Below are 18009 nucleotides of genomic sequence, written 5' to 3'. Positions count from 1 at the left end.
TCCAACTCACCTGTTTCATGTTCTGTCGTCTGGCTTCTGGGGTCCTGTGTGAGGAGGTCTGCCTCACGTGAGTCCTCAGGATCTGCTTCTGTGCAGCCTGCTTGGAGTTGTATCAAATTAAGCCTGGGTTTCATTTTGCGTTGGTTTCTGTGTGTGGGGTGAAGAAGGGCTTCTTAACCCTTCGGGAGCTCCAGTAACTGATGTTTGGTGGCGGCACCTGCAGAAAGAGTGAGGAACGCAGATTGACTTTTTGTTCTTCCTCCGTGTGAGCTGCATCTCCCAGGGGCCCGCCCTCCACCTCTGCCTTCTCTCCCTCTCCCTCTCCCTTTCGTTGTGTGTGGCTGTTGGGTATTGAAGTCCCTGTGGCTCTCAGTGTGTCCTGATTCACTGCTTGCATGTGGTGCACAGGGCGTTGTTTGAAGCGGCAACTCCCACATGATCATTGCAAGCCATTCGTTTAATTCTGTAATTAGAACGATCCCATTTAGCTATTTCATTGTTCTCCAAATTATAAATATAAATTAGAAACATTTATATTTCACACTGGACAGCGTCACCTATAATGCCTGAAGTCACAGTTTAGGAGTGTAGCAAACTATATATTTTGTATAATAATTAATGTCATAGTATCAAAAGAAAACCTAAGTCATGGTTATTTGTTGCCTGGGTGCTTGTCTGTTCAACTTGGAGCCAGTAATGCAATGAGCACGTGGAAGCAAACGGGTGATTTATTGCCCACACCGGAATGCTTCGGAAAGGAAGGGGGTGCTGTGTACGAGTGTGCCAGGGGACAGACAGACTCAAGGCGCCTCTGTAACCCATCACCCACACCTTGGGTTCTTAGGCTGCCGTGGCACCAAACTGCTGGGTTATTCCAGGAGCCCCAGGACGTTTACAAGTCAAAAGGTTTTGATAGAGTTATTTGACCACCATGTTTTGAATCTGAGGCTATTTTGACGCCTTCCTCTGTTTAACGCATAAAAGAAGAAATCAAAACATCTTGTAGTCAAGATTGAAATGGTCACAGCCTGTACAATGAGATGACAAACCTCTAACTCTGCGTTTCTCTTTATTTCTGCGTCCTTGCCTTGAAACTTCTCTTTCCTCCTCCTCATTTTCCTGCCATTCCATTGTGTGTTTCCACCAATCATTCACGCCATCGCAAGGATCATCTGTGCCATTTACCATGTCCTGACACGTCCTGGCTGGGCTGAGCGCCCATAACCGTGTTCCCACAGCACCCTGTATATACCATTTTTTATTGTACCTAAAACTGTGTGTCCGAGCCATCTTTGCCCACAGGACTCTAAGGTCCTCGAGGCAGGAATGCGGTCTTGTTCTCTTGTTCATCTTGGAGTCCTCGGTGCCACCACGGTGCTTGACAAATAGGATCTCAGTAACTGTTTGTTGACATGGACTAATTGGAACTTATTGTAACAGGAAATAAAATGTGCTTGTTCTTTATAAGAGGAAGATGCATACCTGTAACATAAACATGTGTTTACAGAAAGTATGGACAACTGTTGTGTTGAACTTCAGTTTGCCCAACACAGACAAAATTGTGCTAAGAGTACTTGCCCAGCAGTTCTTGTTTAAAGCAACAAAGAGTCATGAAACTCATTAAATAATAGTATTCCATTCTTACCCCACCCCCTGCAGAACTCGCTGGTTTAAGCATTTTGAATAAAAGTACTTACTCAACGTTATCTTGATTTTGTTTCTCAAATCTAACGTACTCTTTTTCTGTCTCTCCAGAATGTTTCAGGAGTTTAAAGACTGGTTTTGGTTGGAAAGATTCTGGCTCCCTCCAACCATAAAGTGGTCGGACCTTGAAGACCACGATGGACTCATCTTTGTGAAACCCTCTCATTTGTACATGACGATTCCGTGTGCCTTTGGCTTGCTGATTATCAGACATGTCTTTGAAAAGTAAGTATGATGGGTATGTCTTGCCTTCCCTCTCCCCTCCTTTGTCCCAACTCTAGAATTGTAACCTCTTGATAAGATCCTTAAAGAATCTATTTTTTAGAGGTTGCCCCTAATGGGGCCCAGATTGTTGGGGGAGTTCATGAAATCAGAGGTGCACCAAGTGTCATCTAGAAGCTGGACACATAAAAACTAGAAACAAGGGCTCTAGTTTTCCTGTAAAGAAAATTGAGATTGAGAAGTGCAGTGTCACAGAGCTTGTGAGTGCCCGGGCCAGTGTGGGGACGCAGTCCATCTTCCTTGCGCCACGGCGTCTAAGGTCCCGCTTACCAGAAAGGCAGGGGATGCACTATCATTTAAGAATGCCTATAAAATAGCAAAAATGGCTCATTAAAGGCCCAACTTAATATTGCTTTATTGCATAGTTTATTTTAAAGGCTTACTGAAAGTTTTAATAGCAACCTTTCATTCCAAAGTATAAGGAAATCAAAGAAAGAAAATATATATAAATTTGCTTTCTCAGAAAAAGTAAACTTTTCTTTTTCTTAAGTAGGTATTATTACTTCCAACATTTTTATTAAAACTGTACTCGTGTTGTGATAACAGGAGATAAATGTCCATCTATAATCTCTGTAGTTGTCTCTGTTTCAAAAAACTGTTATTAGCACATTATTTTTTTGGAGCAAAAAGAATATTTGAATGTCAAGCGCTGGAAAAACTTAAGACAAAATCTGATAAAGATCATTTTGTCCAAGACTCACTGTAATGCAGATCATATGTTTATAACCATTTGTAGGGTCCTTATCTCGAGAGTGAGTTTGACTGGCTCTGCTTCATGGGGTCTCCAAAAGGTTTTTGTGCAAATAACTTCACTTGGGCCAACAATGTGCTATTGCTGTTGGGAGGAAGAGAAGGCCCCTGGACACCACTAAACCTGAGCTGAGAACACTTGCAAACGTTCTTCCTCTCTGACAGTTCATTCTACTTTGTATTCATTTGTTTGGATTTGTCAGAGAACGCGTGAATGAATAACGCAGAGTTTCGCCGCTGCTCTACCCAGTCAGCAGCTTACTGTCCTAGCCTGACAGCAAGCTGGTCTTGAATCTCTTGAATCATGTCTGCTGAGCTTTGAAGAGGGCATCCAGGCCCTCGACTTATTTGCATTGCAGATTTCCTACTTTCCTGGTGGACAGCTCCATTTTTTATGTTTCGATCAGGACTAGAAAATTCTGTCGGTTGCCAGAGCAGTGCAGCTGTGGAGGGCCGGCTTGTTAGTCCTGGTCTTGGCCTCGCCAACAACAATTAGGAAGGAGTCCAACCTTCTTTTAATTCCTAGGACCATTCCTGATGCTTCTCAGGGGACTAAGGAAAGCCTGTATCATCTTTCCTGTCTTTAGAGCTTTAACTCCTAATAACTCACCCTCGGCTCCTCCGTCCTACGACTGAGCGGAGCACTGTGTGCTGCTCTGCTGGCCTCCAGGTCTCTGCTTCAGCCGAAGGCAGGAGAAAGTTAACAGGAGAGAAATCCTGCTGTTTGAAGTGTACGTTTATATTTGTTCCAGGGCCTCTACCTCATTTGTATTAGATTAAACCACTTATAAATATTTTATTACCGACACCTTGAATAGAAACATACAGTTTAAGAGTGGTGATTTTATACACCTTTCTCAGTGGAGACAGTGAGAGGTAAGTGCCCCGGCTGCGGTCAGGCAGGAAGTGCGTAAGGAGTGGGCCTGGGACCTGCACCCACGTGTTTCGACACCAGGTTCAGAGCTGTCAGTGTTTTATTTTCCTGTGGACTTGCACAGCGGAACACTCCCGGTGGCAGAAGAGAGTAAATTAGTATCTCTTGGGACTGCAAAGACGTAGCCTAAGAGGTCGGTAGCAAATGTGAAGTTTTCTGACCCATCTTAAAAAGTTATGTAAATTTGACACTGCGTTTCAGCGTAGCCTATGATGTGCTCATCACAGGAAAGTCTTCTTCTTTCGTCTGAGGGACTATGACCAGACTGTGGTGTGGTTGCTCATTTCTGTCCTTCCATATTAGCCCAGAGCCACTTCCCTTCCTCATTCTAGGGCAGAGAGCAAGAGTAGAGAGACAGGATGGATCAGGGACAAGGAAGTAGATCATTTGAAATTGACTGACGTTTGCTTTGTATTTTTGCATTTCTCAAGCTTACAAATTTTCGTTTGTGGCTTACACTTGATTTTTAAAATTTTTTCTAGAATAGCAGTTTCTAACTAGTGTACTCAGACTCTTCTATCCATTCTTTTATGTGTCTGCAGTGAGATTTAAGGGCACGATGGGACAGCAGGCCCATCATTCTGTAAAGAAGGGTGGGTGTAGTGATCTTCAGGAGTTCAGAACGTGATTGTTCCCATCCTCTGCAGAAACAGTCTGTGATAGGGCAGTTAGACTAAAGTATTCCTGGGGGTTCCGTTGCTCCAGATACTTTGTTTTATCATAGAAAACCCTCCAGTTCAACTCTGGTCCAAGAGCCTTTGAACCCTTAGGAACAGGTAGCTGCCTGGTGCTCTCGGGCTATCATTTCTATTTAGGAGAAGTGTTTAAATTTCATAGGCTGACTATCTGCCTAGGCCTGCCTGCCTTTTATTCCATAAAGAAATATTGAAAAGGGAGTCGTCTGGGATTGCTAGGCTTTTGGGTAACAGGAGCAAGAGGGGCGTATCGGGGTAGCTGAACAGGACCCTCTGAAGGCACAGTCAGTACACCTGAGAGACCCTTTCCTGGTAATCAGCCTCCCTTTGAACCATGTGCTCGGGAGCAGAAGCTCACATTCTTCTTCTTCCTCTTGGGCCTTTTTCTAGACCGTATCAATAACATGGAAGTCCAGGCACCTCACTCTCAGGCCCTTCTGGAACTTAGACCTGTCCTTCCCTCTGTCTGCGGTGCAGTTCATCAGTCATCCACTGTGCTTCTCTCTTCTCTCCTTTGCAAAGGAGATCTTTAATTAAGTATCTAGTCATATTTACTTACACTTACCTTAGATCAGGGGTCCCCAAACTTTTTACACAGGGGGCCAGTTCACTGTCCCTCAGACCGTTGGAGGGCCGGACTATAAAAAAAAACTATGAACAAATCCCTATGCACACTGCACATATCTTATTTTAAAGTAAAAAAAACAAAACAGGAACAAATACAATATTTAAAATAAAGAACAAGTAAATTTAAATCAACAAACTGACCAGTATTTCAATGGGAACTATGCTCCTCTCACTGACCACCAATGAAAGAGGTGCCCCTTCCGGAAGTGCGGCAGGGGCCGGATAAATGGCCTCAGGGGGCTGCATGCGGCCCGCGGGCCATAGTTTGGGGACCCCTGTGATGAAGTGATTGATTTTCTAGATTTATTCAAAAAGAAAGGGTAATAAGAAAGTAGAGACCATATTTATCTATTTCCTCTCTTCTATTGAAAATGTTATTTCTGTGCTCGAAGCCTGGACGTGTTAAAAAAAAAATCCACAACAAGACTATATTTGTCTTTCCTGTTTAAATTAATAGCGATATGTTCCTCATATCGGCAAGTATGCTGTAGATGCGTGTTTATCTGCTCTGTGTGCTTACCCACATTCTTTCTCGCGCATGACCCTGCAGAGGGGAATGTTCCACTGCATTTGGCTTTGAGGTTGGCTGGACTCCCTCACCACATAAGTCTTGGCTCCGTTCTGCTTTGCTTTTCCATTCTTCCTCATTTCTTCAGTCCTAACATGTGAGGAGATAGCACTGAGTGATTGTGATGGAGAACACAACCATATGAAACCATTATGTAGCCCTGTTATTCTGCTAGTAAAAACAATGAGTGTGTCCTCCAATAAAAGTTTTCAACTGGTAGGTGGGAATAAATGAACCATTCCCTTATTTATCCAAAACCCTGTCAGATTTGTTTTTTGGGACTATATTAGTTTTAAGACTATCTTAGCTTTTGTTTTATTTGGCCCTTTTAGGCTAAGGGGGAAGTAATTAATCATATTCCTCAAATCATAGCATGCTGTTTTTGGTCTGGTTGAGACCCCTTTTGATTGATTGATTTGAATTAACTTTTTCACTAATTACCTTTTATCCCAGTTCCCTGGTCCCACACCCCTCCCTGCTGGGTTCTAAGGGTTCTGATGGCTTTTGGTTTGCATGATCCAGTAAAACATGTGCATAAACATAAATGGTGTGTGTTATTAGTTGACACACGGTGTGGTGATAAGACCGTATTCTGTTTCTCCTTTTCTGTAAGTAGGGCGCTGTGTTTCATGATCTCTCCACAATGCTCTGTGTACATCTGGTGCATAATTAGTTTGTTTCTATGTCTCTGAAACGTATGGGACATTTCCAGGAGCACGTAGCCCATATGGAAGTTGGAATAGATTATACATTTTATCAGATTATCTTAGAAAATTTTTATTCATCTCCTATGGTTATAAAAAATGAATTGAAGGGCTAAATGATCATTCATAACTAAAATGTCCAGCATTTAATCAAACACAGAAACTCCTAAGCAAGTCCAAGCATAGACTGACCTAGTAGAAGGCGGAGCCTTTGTTAGAACTGAAGGGTGAGTAGGATCTAGAATTAGTTTGAAACATCGGTTTTATTGAGATACGATTTACGTGCAGTAACGTTCATCCCAAACATGAGGCATTTCGAGAAATGGATGTAGTCATGTAGCCATCACGATGTCAGGGATTTTCATCAGCTGAAAAACTTACCAGAACCCCATTCATGTAGTCTCTGCCCTAATAGCTGGCCCCTGGCAATCTCTGACACCCCTCTGTCTGTATAAGATGCCTTTCTAGATTTCCTATGACTGGAATCATACAGATGATGATGATCTCTTGTGTCTGAATTCATTTCACTTAGCATGATGCTTGGAGATTTTTTCGCCACATTGTTACATGTGTAGTGATTCCTGTCATTGCTGAATAGTCTTTCAATGTATTGCTATACCACAATGAATTTGTCCTCTAGTTGATAAAAATTCAGATTGCTTACGTTAGTTGCTATTGGAAACAGAGCTGCTGTGAACATCTGAGTTATAAGAATTTGTCTGGGCATGTGCTTTAATGTCTTTGGTAAATAGCTAAGATGTTTGTGCTTCAAATGGCATTATTAATGTTTGTACAGCCATACAAAGGATTATCAGTGAGCAAGAAAAAGGAATAAACTCTAAACACATCCAAATACCTGGATGGACCTCAAAAGCATTAGGCCTAGTGAGAGAAGCCAGATACAAACAACCACATATTTAATACCTGGGAAAGTCACAGCTAGGAAGATGGCAGACTGATTAGTGATTGGCGGGGGCTGTGGTGAGAGGAAGCAGGGATTAATGGTCGCTGTGCATGAGGGGTTGTATTGGGGATGGAAATAGTCTAAAGCTGATTCCTGGTGATGATTGTACAGCTTGGTAAATTTTCTTTAACAACAACAACAAAACACACTCAAAAGTACACTTGAAAAGGATGAATTCTATGATATGCAAGAAGTGCCTTAATAGTTATTTTTAAAAAGATACAAATAAAATGAAAATACAAACCATAGGCTGGAGAAAACATAGGAAAAACATCTACCTGCTACAGGCTGACCTTCAGAGCATGTAAAGAACTTCTGTAACCCAATAATAAACAAAGAAATAATGATTTTTAAAATGGGCAAGAGATTTGAGCAGATACATCACCAAGGAAGATACTTAAATGGCACATAAACATCTAAAAGATGCTTGACATAATTAGTAATTAGCAAAACGCCAATTAGAACCACTACTACACACTGGAGATGAACTAAAATGTCAGCATTAAGGACCTCTAAAAATTCTCCCCATAAAAGCAATCATGAAAGTAATGAAATTGTCAAAATCAACTTTTCAAAATTCAGAATTAACCAGAGGCTTGCGGTAATCCAGGGAGTGTTGAGAAAAACAGCTGACGCTTGGGAGAAAACAGTGAGCTTTGTGGCACTTGAACCCGCCCTGTCCCTGCCCGGCCCCATGCCCCACTGGGGTAGCCTCAGGACACCTGCAGCCCACAGCCTGGTGGCCTCACAGCCACTGAAGGGAGCAGGACCACGTCCGACCTCCTTTGAAGCTTCATTGCCGGAGAATTGTCACTGTCTGACCTGTCCAGCTGACCTGTCCAGTGGTTTCCTGGCAGACACTGTTCCCGAGGCCGCCTCTCTGTGACCTGACTCAGAGCCTCCCCTTGAGAAGAGCCTTTTTTCTCTGGGGGTGCTTGTCTGAAACAGAGGCGATGGAGTAACTGTGGGAAGGCTGAGCTGGAAAATAGGGTGTCCCCTGGGGGCTTTGAAAAGCTCTGACGTGTTCTTGGAAATCGGAGGCTACTTGAACTTGTAGAGCTGTGGGCATACCCGGGGCTGTCCACATGTTCATGAAAGACTGCAAAGGCCCTGACCTCTCACCTCTGGATGACCGCAAGGCGTTGTGCAAAGTGGAAGTGAAGGCTAAGGCCGAGTCGCCAGCTGCCGTCAGTGCAGAAGGTTAACAAGAAAATAGATGATTTGGTCAATGCTATTAAATCAAATCTGTCTAATAGACCTGCATAGAGCACATCACCCAATACAGAATATACAGTTTTCTCACGAGCACAAGGAATATTCTCCCCAATACAGCATCTATTAACCCATAAGACAAGTCTCAATACATGTAAAAAAAAAAGAAAAGAAATTACACAAAATGTGTTTTCTGATCACAATGAAATGAAGAAAAAAGCATTAACAAGAAAATTGTGAAACTGGCAAATATGTGGAAATTAAACAGCATACTTCTAAATAACCAGTGAGTTTTAGGGGAAATCACAAGCTACATTAGAAAACACTTTGAAATGAATGAGAAGGAAAGCACCATAGCAAAATTTATGAGACTCGGCAAAAGCAGTGATCAGAGGGAAATTCATAACTGTAAGCACCTATATGAAAAAAGAAGAAAGACCTCAAATCCATAACCTCACCTTCTAGTTCATAGGAACTGGAAAAAAAATAGGAGAGCAAATTAAACTTATAACAAGTAGAAAATAATAAAGATTATAGTAAAAAACAAACAATGGAAATCACTACACAGCAGAATTGCTGAAATTAGAAAGATTGCCAACACCCAGGTGTGCAGGAATATGGAGCAGCTGGGACGCTGGCATGTTGTTGGTTGGAAGGCAAAATGGCACAACCACTTTGGAAAACAATATGCCAGTTTCTCATAAAGTTAAAAATATCCTTGCCACAACACCCATCAGTCCTGTCCCTAGATGTGTTTACTCAAGAGCATGCCGTTTCTCCTATTAGAACTTCAAAAAGGAACATAGTTATTTCCATTAGATAATATCACCAAATAAAACTTTTAATATAAAAACTGGTATTTGTTTTCATCTCTGGGAAACTTAAAAATAAAGCTCTAAGTAGACTGGCTTACCCAGTTCTGAATCTTATGTATAACTATATCTGGATTTACATAAGATGAACTTTAGACTGTGCAGGTATTTTAGTTTTTAAGTCACTGCTTGTACAAAAGGTCTCAGAGTTTCTTCTCCCTGAACTCCTGCGAGGCAGAGACGGGTAAGCTGCAGATAGTCTAATGACAACGTGAACCAGTGACGGAGCTTTCATTTGGAATCTAAAGTTATGACCTGAGTTTTCTGGTGGTATTGTGGAGTCAGTGTCAGACTTTGAGCATTCTTTTGTATTTTTGTAGGATAATTGCCACACCTCTCGCAAAAGCATTTGGCATTAAAGAAGATGTTCGAAAGATCATCCCAAACCCTGTCTTAGAGAATTTTTTCAAATACTCCACAAGGCACCCATCCCAGGTAGGTACAAATTCTTTGTCTTGGGATTTAAAAATCTCCTTTCTTAACGTTTCAGCCATCTGTGGCTTACTTCATCTGTGTAAAGAAATCCGTTCCAGTTAACTGGCAAATAGCTTGATTCATTGGGATTTTTTATCTCTAGTGATAGGTTTTATAGCATTCCAAGCATAATATAAAATGACAAATAAATATTATAATAGACAATAACACATGTTAATAGCTGAACAATTATGTATAAGTCTAGTATTGGACACTAATAACTAATGCCATAGCTTTGAGTCTAAAGATTAAAATTTAATTTTTAGTGGCAGGGTGTATACAGTGTATACTGATTTAAAACAGAGATCACTGTCCAGGCAGAGCCCGTAGCTGACACCTCTGATGATTGTGACACATTAAGTATTCATCACACTCATCGTGAAAGTGGCTATCGTGGTGGCTTTCTTGGGAAGGACATTGGTCGTGCCCAGGGCCTCAGCACACACAGACATATTCTGTGCCCCTGCCTGCTCCCTGGAGAGGGAATTTTGAGGTTGGTCGTTCTCTGCACAATGCCAGGTGCCCTTCTTGAAATGTTGTGGTGTCCTGCATGTTTACATACCATAGAAAGAGCCTTTAATCTACTAGTTTAAAAACTACAGTGCTGAGGCAGGTCTGGGTTCTTCCCAGCTCCACAGTTACAGTGGGAGAGGAGACAAACACTTCTCCCGCAGCGGTGCACTCCCTAAGGAATGCAGACACTTACGAGTAATTGTCAAGATCAAGAGTGTATACTAACACAGTTTTAGGACAAAGTCTTAAGGTCCTGAACTTCATTTGCTGAATTCATTTGCTTTGATGACATTGCCGATCGTCGGGCGGGCGGGCTCCCTGCACAGAGAGGCCAGTGGAGGCCGCGCCGCGTAGCACGAGGCAGCGTCCAGAGTCGCTTGTGGCCAGCCGGTGCCCACTTGAACTTGTACTGCCCTCGGCTTCTGAATTTGATTTCTTTCTTTTTCTAAAATGAGAACAGTCTGACAAGCTATCTCCACACGTTCCTTATTGCCATGTGCTCTAAAAGAGTGCAGTTGTTCATCTAAACACTGCTGTCAGTGAACATGGTGCCTAAGCGCCCTGGCCAGGTAACTTAGTTGGTTAGAACATCGTCCGATACTCAAAAGTTGTGGGTTTGGTCCCTGGTCTGGGCACATACAGGAATAGATTGATGTTTCTGTTTCTTTCTCTCTTCTCTAAAGTCAGTAAATACATTTAAAAAATGCCTAAGCATAATTTATATCTTTCAAAAGGGAGATTATCTTGCTATATCTATGAAAAATTAGGACTCTTTCAGAAAGTCCTTCTTGCCCTCTCTGTTTCTGTGTGAGAGTGACTAAGGTTGGTGATACTTTGTGTAATACACAAAAACCAGGCCGTGCTATCCGTTACCTGCTGCACTTGCTCTAGGAAGAGCTTCACATCCACTGTTGAGGAGATTTAAAGTCATGTAGAAAATTTGGTCCTAATCTGATTTCCCTGCCGTGGAGAGAAAGCACCCAGGCACAGGTTAAACAACAAGTAAGAAGACCTGACCAAGATTTAGAAATTAGGTCACCTGTTCTCTTCATGACTCAGGTCAGAAGACCAAGGCCTCCTAAGAGGAACTGAGCTGTCCAAGGTCACGCAGCTAATTAGTGGCCGAACTAGAACTGGCCCCTGGCCTGTGCTGTTTCCGGTATGCCCAACTGACTTCTTTACCTGTGAATAGAATACTGAAAATGTGCCTCAAAGGCTGGGACAACTATAGTGATTGTTCTCACTCACTTGACACATGGTAATGAGCATTCGTGTCAGGTAAGAGCAGAAATGGTATACATCGACCCCAAACCAAGAAGATGAAAAAAAGACAAGCTTTCTAATTTATATTGCTTGTGGATTATTAAATTGGGACAGTATTCGCACAGCAAATCAAGATAACAAGTCCCGAAAAATGCTCCTAGGTTAAAAGTCCTAGAACTCAGGAAGACAGAATCCAACTCAGGAAAGCAAAGTGTATGACTCAATAGCGACTTCAGACATGGGAGCAAAATAATCTCATAATACCTCCCATACTGACTTGGCCAGTGTCATACGGATAGCATTTTGTCTGTATTTTCTTATATAGATAGCCACAAATTTAGCTGAGATGAGACAACTCGCTGGGGGAACTAAAAAAACAAACAAACAATTTTTGTGCTGGGTTTTTTTTTTTTTAATTTTATTTTATTTTATTTTTTTATAGAGACAGAGAGAGTAAGTCAGAGAGAGGGATAGACAGGGACAGACAGACAGGAACGGAGATGAGAAGCATCAATCATTAGTTTTTCGTTGCGCGTTGCAACACCTTAGTTGTTCATTGATTGCTTTCTCATACGTGCCTTGACCGTGGGCCTTCAGCAGACCAAGTAACCCCTTGCTGGAGCCAGTGACCTTGAGTTCAAGCTGGTGGGCTTTTGCTCAAACCAGATGAGCCCGCGCTCAAGCTGGCGAGCTCGGGGTCTCGAACCTGGGTCCTCTGCATCCCAGTCCGACACTCTATCCACTGTGCCACCACCTAGTCAGGCCAGTTTTTGTGCTGTTTTGAGACGCGGGTATTACCTCTAACACAGTGTTCCAAGGATGTAATGGCAGAACGCTGCAGGGTAACACGTGTGGACAACACATGACTTCCCTAGTACAACTGAGCACATGGCCCTGAGGATGGCACCAACACAAAGGACGCCGTCTCCATGCACACGGCCTCGGTTCTGGGCTGGCCGGCACAGAAGGACGCCGTCTCCATGCACACGGCCTCGGTTCTGGGCTGGCCGGCACAGAAGGACGACGACTCCATGCACACGGCCTCGGTTCTGGGCTGGCCGGCACAGAAGGACGACGACTCCATGCACACGGCCTCGGTTCTGGGCTGGCCGGCACAGAAGGACGACGACTCCATGCACACGGCCTCGGTTCTGGGCTGGCCGGCACAGAAGGACGCCGTCTCCATGCACACGGCCTCGGTTCTGGGCTGGCCGGCACAGAAAGACGCCGTCTCCATGCACACGGCCTCGGTTCTGGGCTGGCCGGCACAGAAGGACGCCGTCTCCATGCACACGGCCTCGGTTCTGGGCTGGCCGGCACAGAAGGACGCCGTCTCCATGCACGCAGCCTCGGTTCTGGGCTGGCCGGCACAGAAAGACGCCGTCTCCATGCACACGGCCTCGGTTCTGGGCTGGCCGGCACAGGACGCCGTCTCCATGCACACGGCCTCGGTTCTGGGCTGGCCGGCACAGAAGGACGCCGTCTCCATGCACACGGCCTCGGTTCTGGGCTGGCCGGCACAGAAGGACGCCGTCTCCATGCACACGGCCTCGGTTCTGGGCTGGCCGGCACAGAAGGACGCCGTCTCCATGCACACGGCCTCGGTTCTGGACTGGCCGGCACAGAAGGATGCCGTCTCCATGCACACGGCCTCGGTTCTGGGCTGGCCGGCACAGAAGGACGCCGTCTCCATGCACACGGCCTCGGTTCTGGGCTGGCCGGCACAGAAAGACGCCGTCTCCATGCACACGGCCTCGGTTCTGGGCTGGCTGGCACAGAAGGACGACGACTCCATGCACACGGCCTCGGTTCTGGGCTGGCCGGCACAGAAAGACGCCGTCTCCATGCACGCAGCCTCGGTTCTGGGCTGGCTGGCACAGAAGGACGCCGTCTCCATGCACACGGCCTCGGTTCTGGGCTGGCCGGCACAGAAGGACGACGACTCCATGTACACAGCCTCGGTTCTGGGCTGGCTGGCACAGAAGGACGCCGTCTCCATGCACACGGCCTCGGTTCTGGGCTGGCTGGCACAGAAGGACACCGTCTCCATGCACACGGCCTCGGTTCTGGGCTGGCCGGCACAGAAAGACGCCGTCTCCATGCGCGCGGCCTCGGTTCTGGGCTGGCTGGCACAGAAGGACGACGACTCCATGCACACAGCCTCGGTTCTGGGCTGGCCGGCACAGAAGGACGCCGTCTCCATGCACACGGCCTCGGTTCTGGGCTGGCCGGCACAGAAGGACGACGACTCCATGCACACGGCCTCGGTTCTGGGCTGGCCGGCACAGAAAGACGCCGTCTCCATGCACACGGCCTCGGTTCTGGGCTGGCCGGCACAGAAAGACGCTGTCTCCATGCACACGGCCTCGGTTCTGGGCTGGCCGGCACAGAAGGACGCCGACTCCATGCACACGGCCTCGGTTCTGGGCTGGCTGGCACAGAAGGGTACAACATGGCACTGAGGAGGCCCCAAGCGAGTTCTGAGCTCTGACCTTGCACAGCCCGCTGGGCCTGTGTGAGTGCAGCGTGGGTCCATTATTTATCTGTGTGTTTACGTCTCTCTATATACGTCTCAACAAACTGGGCCTGACACATAGTAGGTGTTCAGTAAAACTCAGCTGTTGTGATTGTAGTCTGCCCATCTCATACTGACTTCTCTAGGAGTGTCACATGGCTTTACAACTCAAATTTTCCCCAAGGGAACATTGTTTGTTTCTTAATTATGCTTGTTCCCATAACATCAGGCACAGGTTTCTGTGTGCTGTAGGCATGGAGTAAATGCTTATTTCATGTGTTAATGAAAGAAAACACTTCCAGAGACTTGTTCACAGGCAGATTTCATGGTCGTGGATGAGCCAGTGTCTCCAAGACTGACTTCCAACCAGCTTCATCTGTGCTGCGAAACAGGAAGAACAAAAGCCTCACATCGTGTTTGGTTGCCATCCTCTAGACCAGTGGTCCCCAACCTTTCTTTGGGCCACAGACCGGTTTAATGTCAGCAAACATTTTCACGGACCGGCCTTTAGGGTGGGACGGATAAATGAAATGTATCATGTGACCGAGACAAGCATCAAGAGTGAGTCTTAGACGGATGTAACAGAGGGAATCTGGTCATTTTTTAAAAATAAAACATTGTTCAGACTTAAATATAAATAAACCAGAAATAATGTAAGTTATTTATTTTTTCGCTGCGGACCGGTACCAAATGGCCCACAGACCGGTACCAGTCTGCGTCCCGGGGGGTTGGGGACCACTGCTCTAGATGCCTTTATCAAGCAGTTGTCTGTGGAAATGACAGGATGATAAAATCGGTGTGTTCTCAGACCTGGGACAAATCCCGTGTGAGGACAGGGACTTGGTTTTGCTTCCTGCTGGGGCTCCAAGGCCTGGTACGGCCTTGTTCACAGCAGGCAGAGACCCACCAGACTTTTTTTTTAAATTTTATTTATTCATTTTTTAGAGAGGAGAGAGAGAAGGAGAGAGAGAAACAGAGAGAGAGAAGGGGGGAGGAGCTGGAAGCATCAACTCCCATATGTGCCTTGACCAGGCAAGCCCAGGGTTTCGAACCGGCGACCTCAGCATTTCCAGGTCGACGCTTTATCCACTGCGCCACCACAGGTCAGCCCCACCAGACTTTTTTGAACGACTGCATGAGTGAAGCACTCAAACCAGCCATGCTGGGCCTGGAATGGGATCGCATGCAACGCTGCAGCGTAGTGTCCTTCGTGCAGGAGATCTGCTCGCGTTTTCCGGCTCTTTTAGAGGTGAAGGAATGCGTTTTCTTCAGTGTTTCTGTCCCGGTCTCCTGTCTAGGTTTGGCCACCACCCCCAGCTCCGGCAGAGCACGTGGTGACCCATACAAGTTCACATGCGGGAGCCCCGTGCAGCAGGCGGTGAACACTCTTGTGTCCCTGCCCCATGGCGCAGGAGGGTCAGAGCACCGTGTTCAGGGCTGCGTGGCCGGGAAGTGATGGAGCGCATTTTCTGTCCTCAGCTCCCCACCGCACTGTTGCCTCTCCACCTGCTGTGTTCCCTCTTCCTGCGAGGGGCTGGGCTGAGCACGGCGCCCTTTGGCTCCTGGAGCCCCAGCCTGCAGACTTGTCCTAAACCGAGCTGAATGAGCAAGCTCGCGTGCGCAACCTGAGCACAGGGTTGCTGCCAGCTTACTGACAGTTAGTTGATCTCTCTCAGTAACTCAGAGTTCTGGGGTACCGCCGTTCTCTTTGTTTTGGGGTATGTTTGTGTGTGTGTGTGTGTGTGTGTGTGTGTGTGTATGTGGGAGAGAGAGAGAGAGAGAGAGAGAGAGAGAGAGAGATTGATTCCGTAAGCACAGGAGGTGAATTCTCTGGCTCACGTTCGAACTCACTCTCTCCTCTCCTGTGCGTGCACACTCTAATCCAGCCTCGCTGTGTTGACCGCCGGCCAGTCTGACTGTGCTTTCTGCCGCTCACTCGCCCGTCTCTCCCTCTGCAGACTGATACTTATGGATTGGCAAAGAAGTGTAACCTGACAGAGCGCCAGGTCGAGAGGTGGTTCCGGAGCCGGCGGAACCGGGAGAGGCCGTCCAGGATGAAGAAGTTCCAGGAGGCGTGGTAAGGGGCCTGCGGAGCCTGACCGGCTGCAGCTTCCTGCCCACGGGAGGCGGCCGCAGTGGGGCCTCAGCAGGCGCTGTTCCCTCCCGCCGGCGTCCTAGGCTCGTCCCGGGCCACGTCCTGTGCTCGGTTTTGTTCTCTCAGGCGAGGTACACTCTCCACTCTCCAGGGAAGGCAGGAGACACTGTGTACTTACCCCGAAGCCCGGAATATCAGAGAAGTGCCTTCACTGCTGTTTATTGTTTTCTAGGGTAGAGGTTGCCCTTGTTCACAAGACCTTATCATTTGTTTGAAATTTCATTATAATTATTATATCACATTCTAGGAGCGGAGAGTGTCTGTTCTCCGTTCACCACACCGCGAGGGCTTCTCTCGTCTCACTGCCCCCCCCCCCATGGACAGGGCGGGCAGCCAGCATAGCTGGGGGCAGGATGGGCGAGGACCCGAGGGGGAGTTCTGCCAGTGCTCGAGGACTGCGACTGTGCTGACAGCAGCGCGCCGCACTGCACTTACTCTGGGTTTCACACGAGGTCTTCCTTCCGTGTATTTGATTCTCCCCGCTGTGGGAGACTGTGGGCCTCCAGGCCACCTGCACCCCTGGGGGCAGAGGCTGACCCTGTGCAAAAGTGCACCAGGGCCCTGCTCTTCCTCTCTTGCTCTTCTTCACATCCTGGCAAGTGTGTGAGCTGTGTCGTTCGCTGCTGCATTCGACACACCGACAGCATTCCTTCTTTCTGCCTCTCGTGTGGTTCTCACGTTGCCTAGTGACTTTCAAGAGACATTTTTGTTTCGATGGAGAAATGGAAGGGGAGCCAATGTGAGACTCACAGAACTGAGCAGAGCCCCGGGAGGCTAAGCTGCAATGGCTTCCCCTGATTCACCCGCCCCTCCGAGTCCTGTCGTCCGTCAGGGAGATGGGCCGCAGTGAGAGGCACTGACCAGGTCTTCCGATGGGACACTCAGTTATCACCACAGGCCCCCGTGGCCTTGCCCACGCGGCTGGAGGGGGCAGCCTGGCTGGTTTCTAACTGCTCCTCTCTGATTGTAGCTCTTGAGATATTGGTTAATGTTTGTTGCTGCTGATGTGAGCTTGGCAAGAGTCTCTTAATGTATAGGTGTTTCTCCATACATGAGAAAAAGATGTTCTTTCAAAATAGGCTTTTCAAAGGCAAGACTAAAAACTCTGACCACATAGAAAACTTCCCACTGGGAATTAAATGGGGACCAAATAAATGATTTGATAATACTAACATCAAACCATCATTTACTGTGTGTCAGAAACTGAGCTAATTATAATAAGACTAATGCTAACTGCCATGTATGGCTGCTCACTTCACACTGGACACTATAGTTAGTATCTTTAACAATTTATTTTCAGTTCTTTTTACATTTCCAGGTAAGTTTTCTTGTTTCCACTTTGCAGATAAAGCAGTTAGGCTCCCTGAGGTTGAGGGACTTACCTAAAGTTGCAGCCATCTGATCAGCAGCCGAGCCCAGATGTCAGCTTAGACTTGTCTGACACAGGATCCTGCATTCTTTCTGTCCCACCAAGTATCTCCCCTCAGGTGCCAATCATCTTCACAAGACTTTCCTTTCTTTTGGCAGCTGGCGATTTGCATTTTACTTAGTGATTACTGCTGCTGGAATTGCGTTTCTTTATGATGTAAGTTGCCTTTTTTATATTTGGCTATTGGAACATGTCTTTAGTTTTTAAAATCCTTGTCCTTGATTTCCTTACGATGTAATCCTTTCAGTAAGATAACTGGCTTTTACACCCCTAATCTCTCTTAACGGCTAGAGAAGTAGCAACTCCTCGGTCTGTTTTTCAAAGCCTTCATCAAGCTTTGCATCGGCA

At 46.4% G+C, this 18009-nt stretch overlaps 1 protein-coding gene across 4 annotated transcripts in view; it reads left to right on the top strand.

The window, feature by feature from the left end:
- Window positions 1–18009, top strand: part of CERS3 (ceramide synthase 3) — an 87348-nt gene that overhangs the window by 30477 nt on the left and 38862 nt on the right. For all 4 annotated transcript variants that reach the window (XM_066355085.1, XM_066355083.1, XM_066355084.1 and 1 more), the window contains 4 exons: window positions 1756–1929; window positions 9633–9747; window positions 16036–16154; window positions 17760–17817. In XM_066355085.1, coding sequence (XP_066211182.1) covers window positions 1757–1929; window positions 9633–9747; window positions 16036–16154; window positions 17760–17817 — 465 coding nt within the window. In that variant the 5' untranslated portion in view covers window position 1756. The remainder of the gene's footprint in view (window positions 1–1755; window positions 1930–9632; window positions 9748–16035; window positions 16155–17759; window positions 17818–18009) is intronic.

The sequence above is a fragment of the Saccopteryx leptura genome, chromosome 13 (assembly GCF_036850995.1).
Source record: "Saccopteryx leptura isolate mSacLep1 chromosome 13, mSacLep1_pri_phased_curated, whole genome shotgun sequence".
NCBI classification, from domain to species: domain Eukaryota; kingdom Metazoa; phylum Chordata; class Mammalia; order Chiroptera; family Emballonuridae; genus Saccopteryx; species Saccopteryx leptura.
Note: the sequence above shows the minus strand (reverse complement) of the source record. Positions and strands in the feature narration are given on the sequence as shown.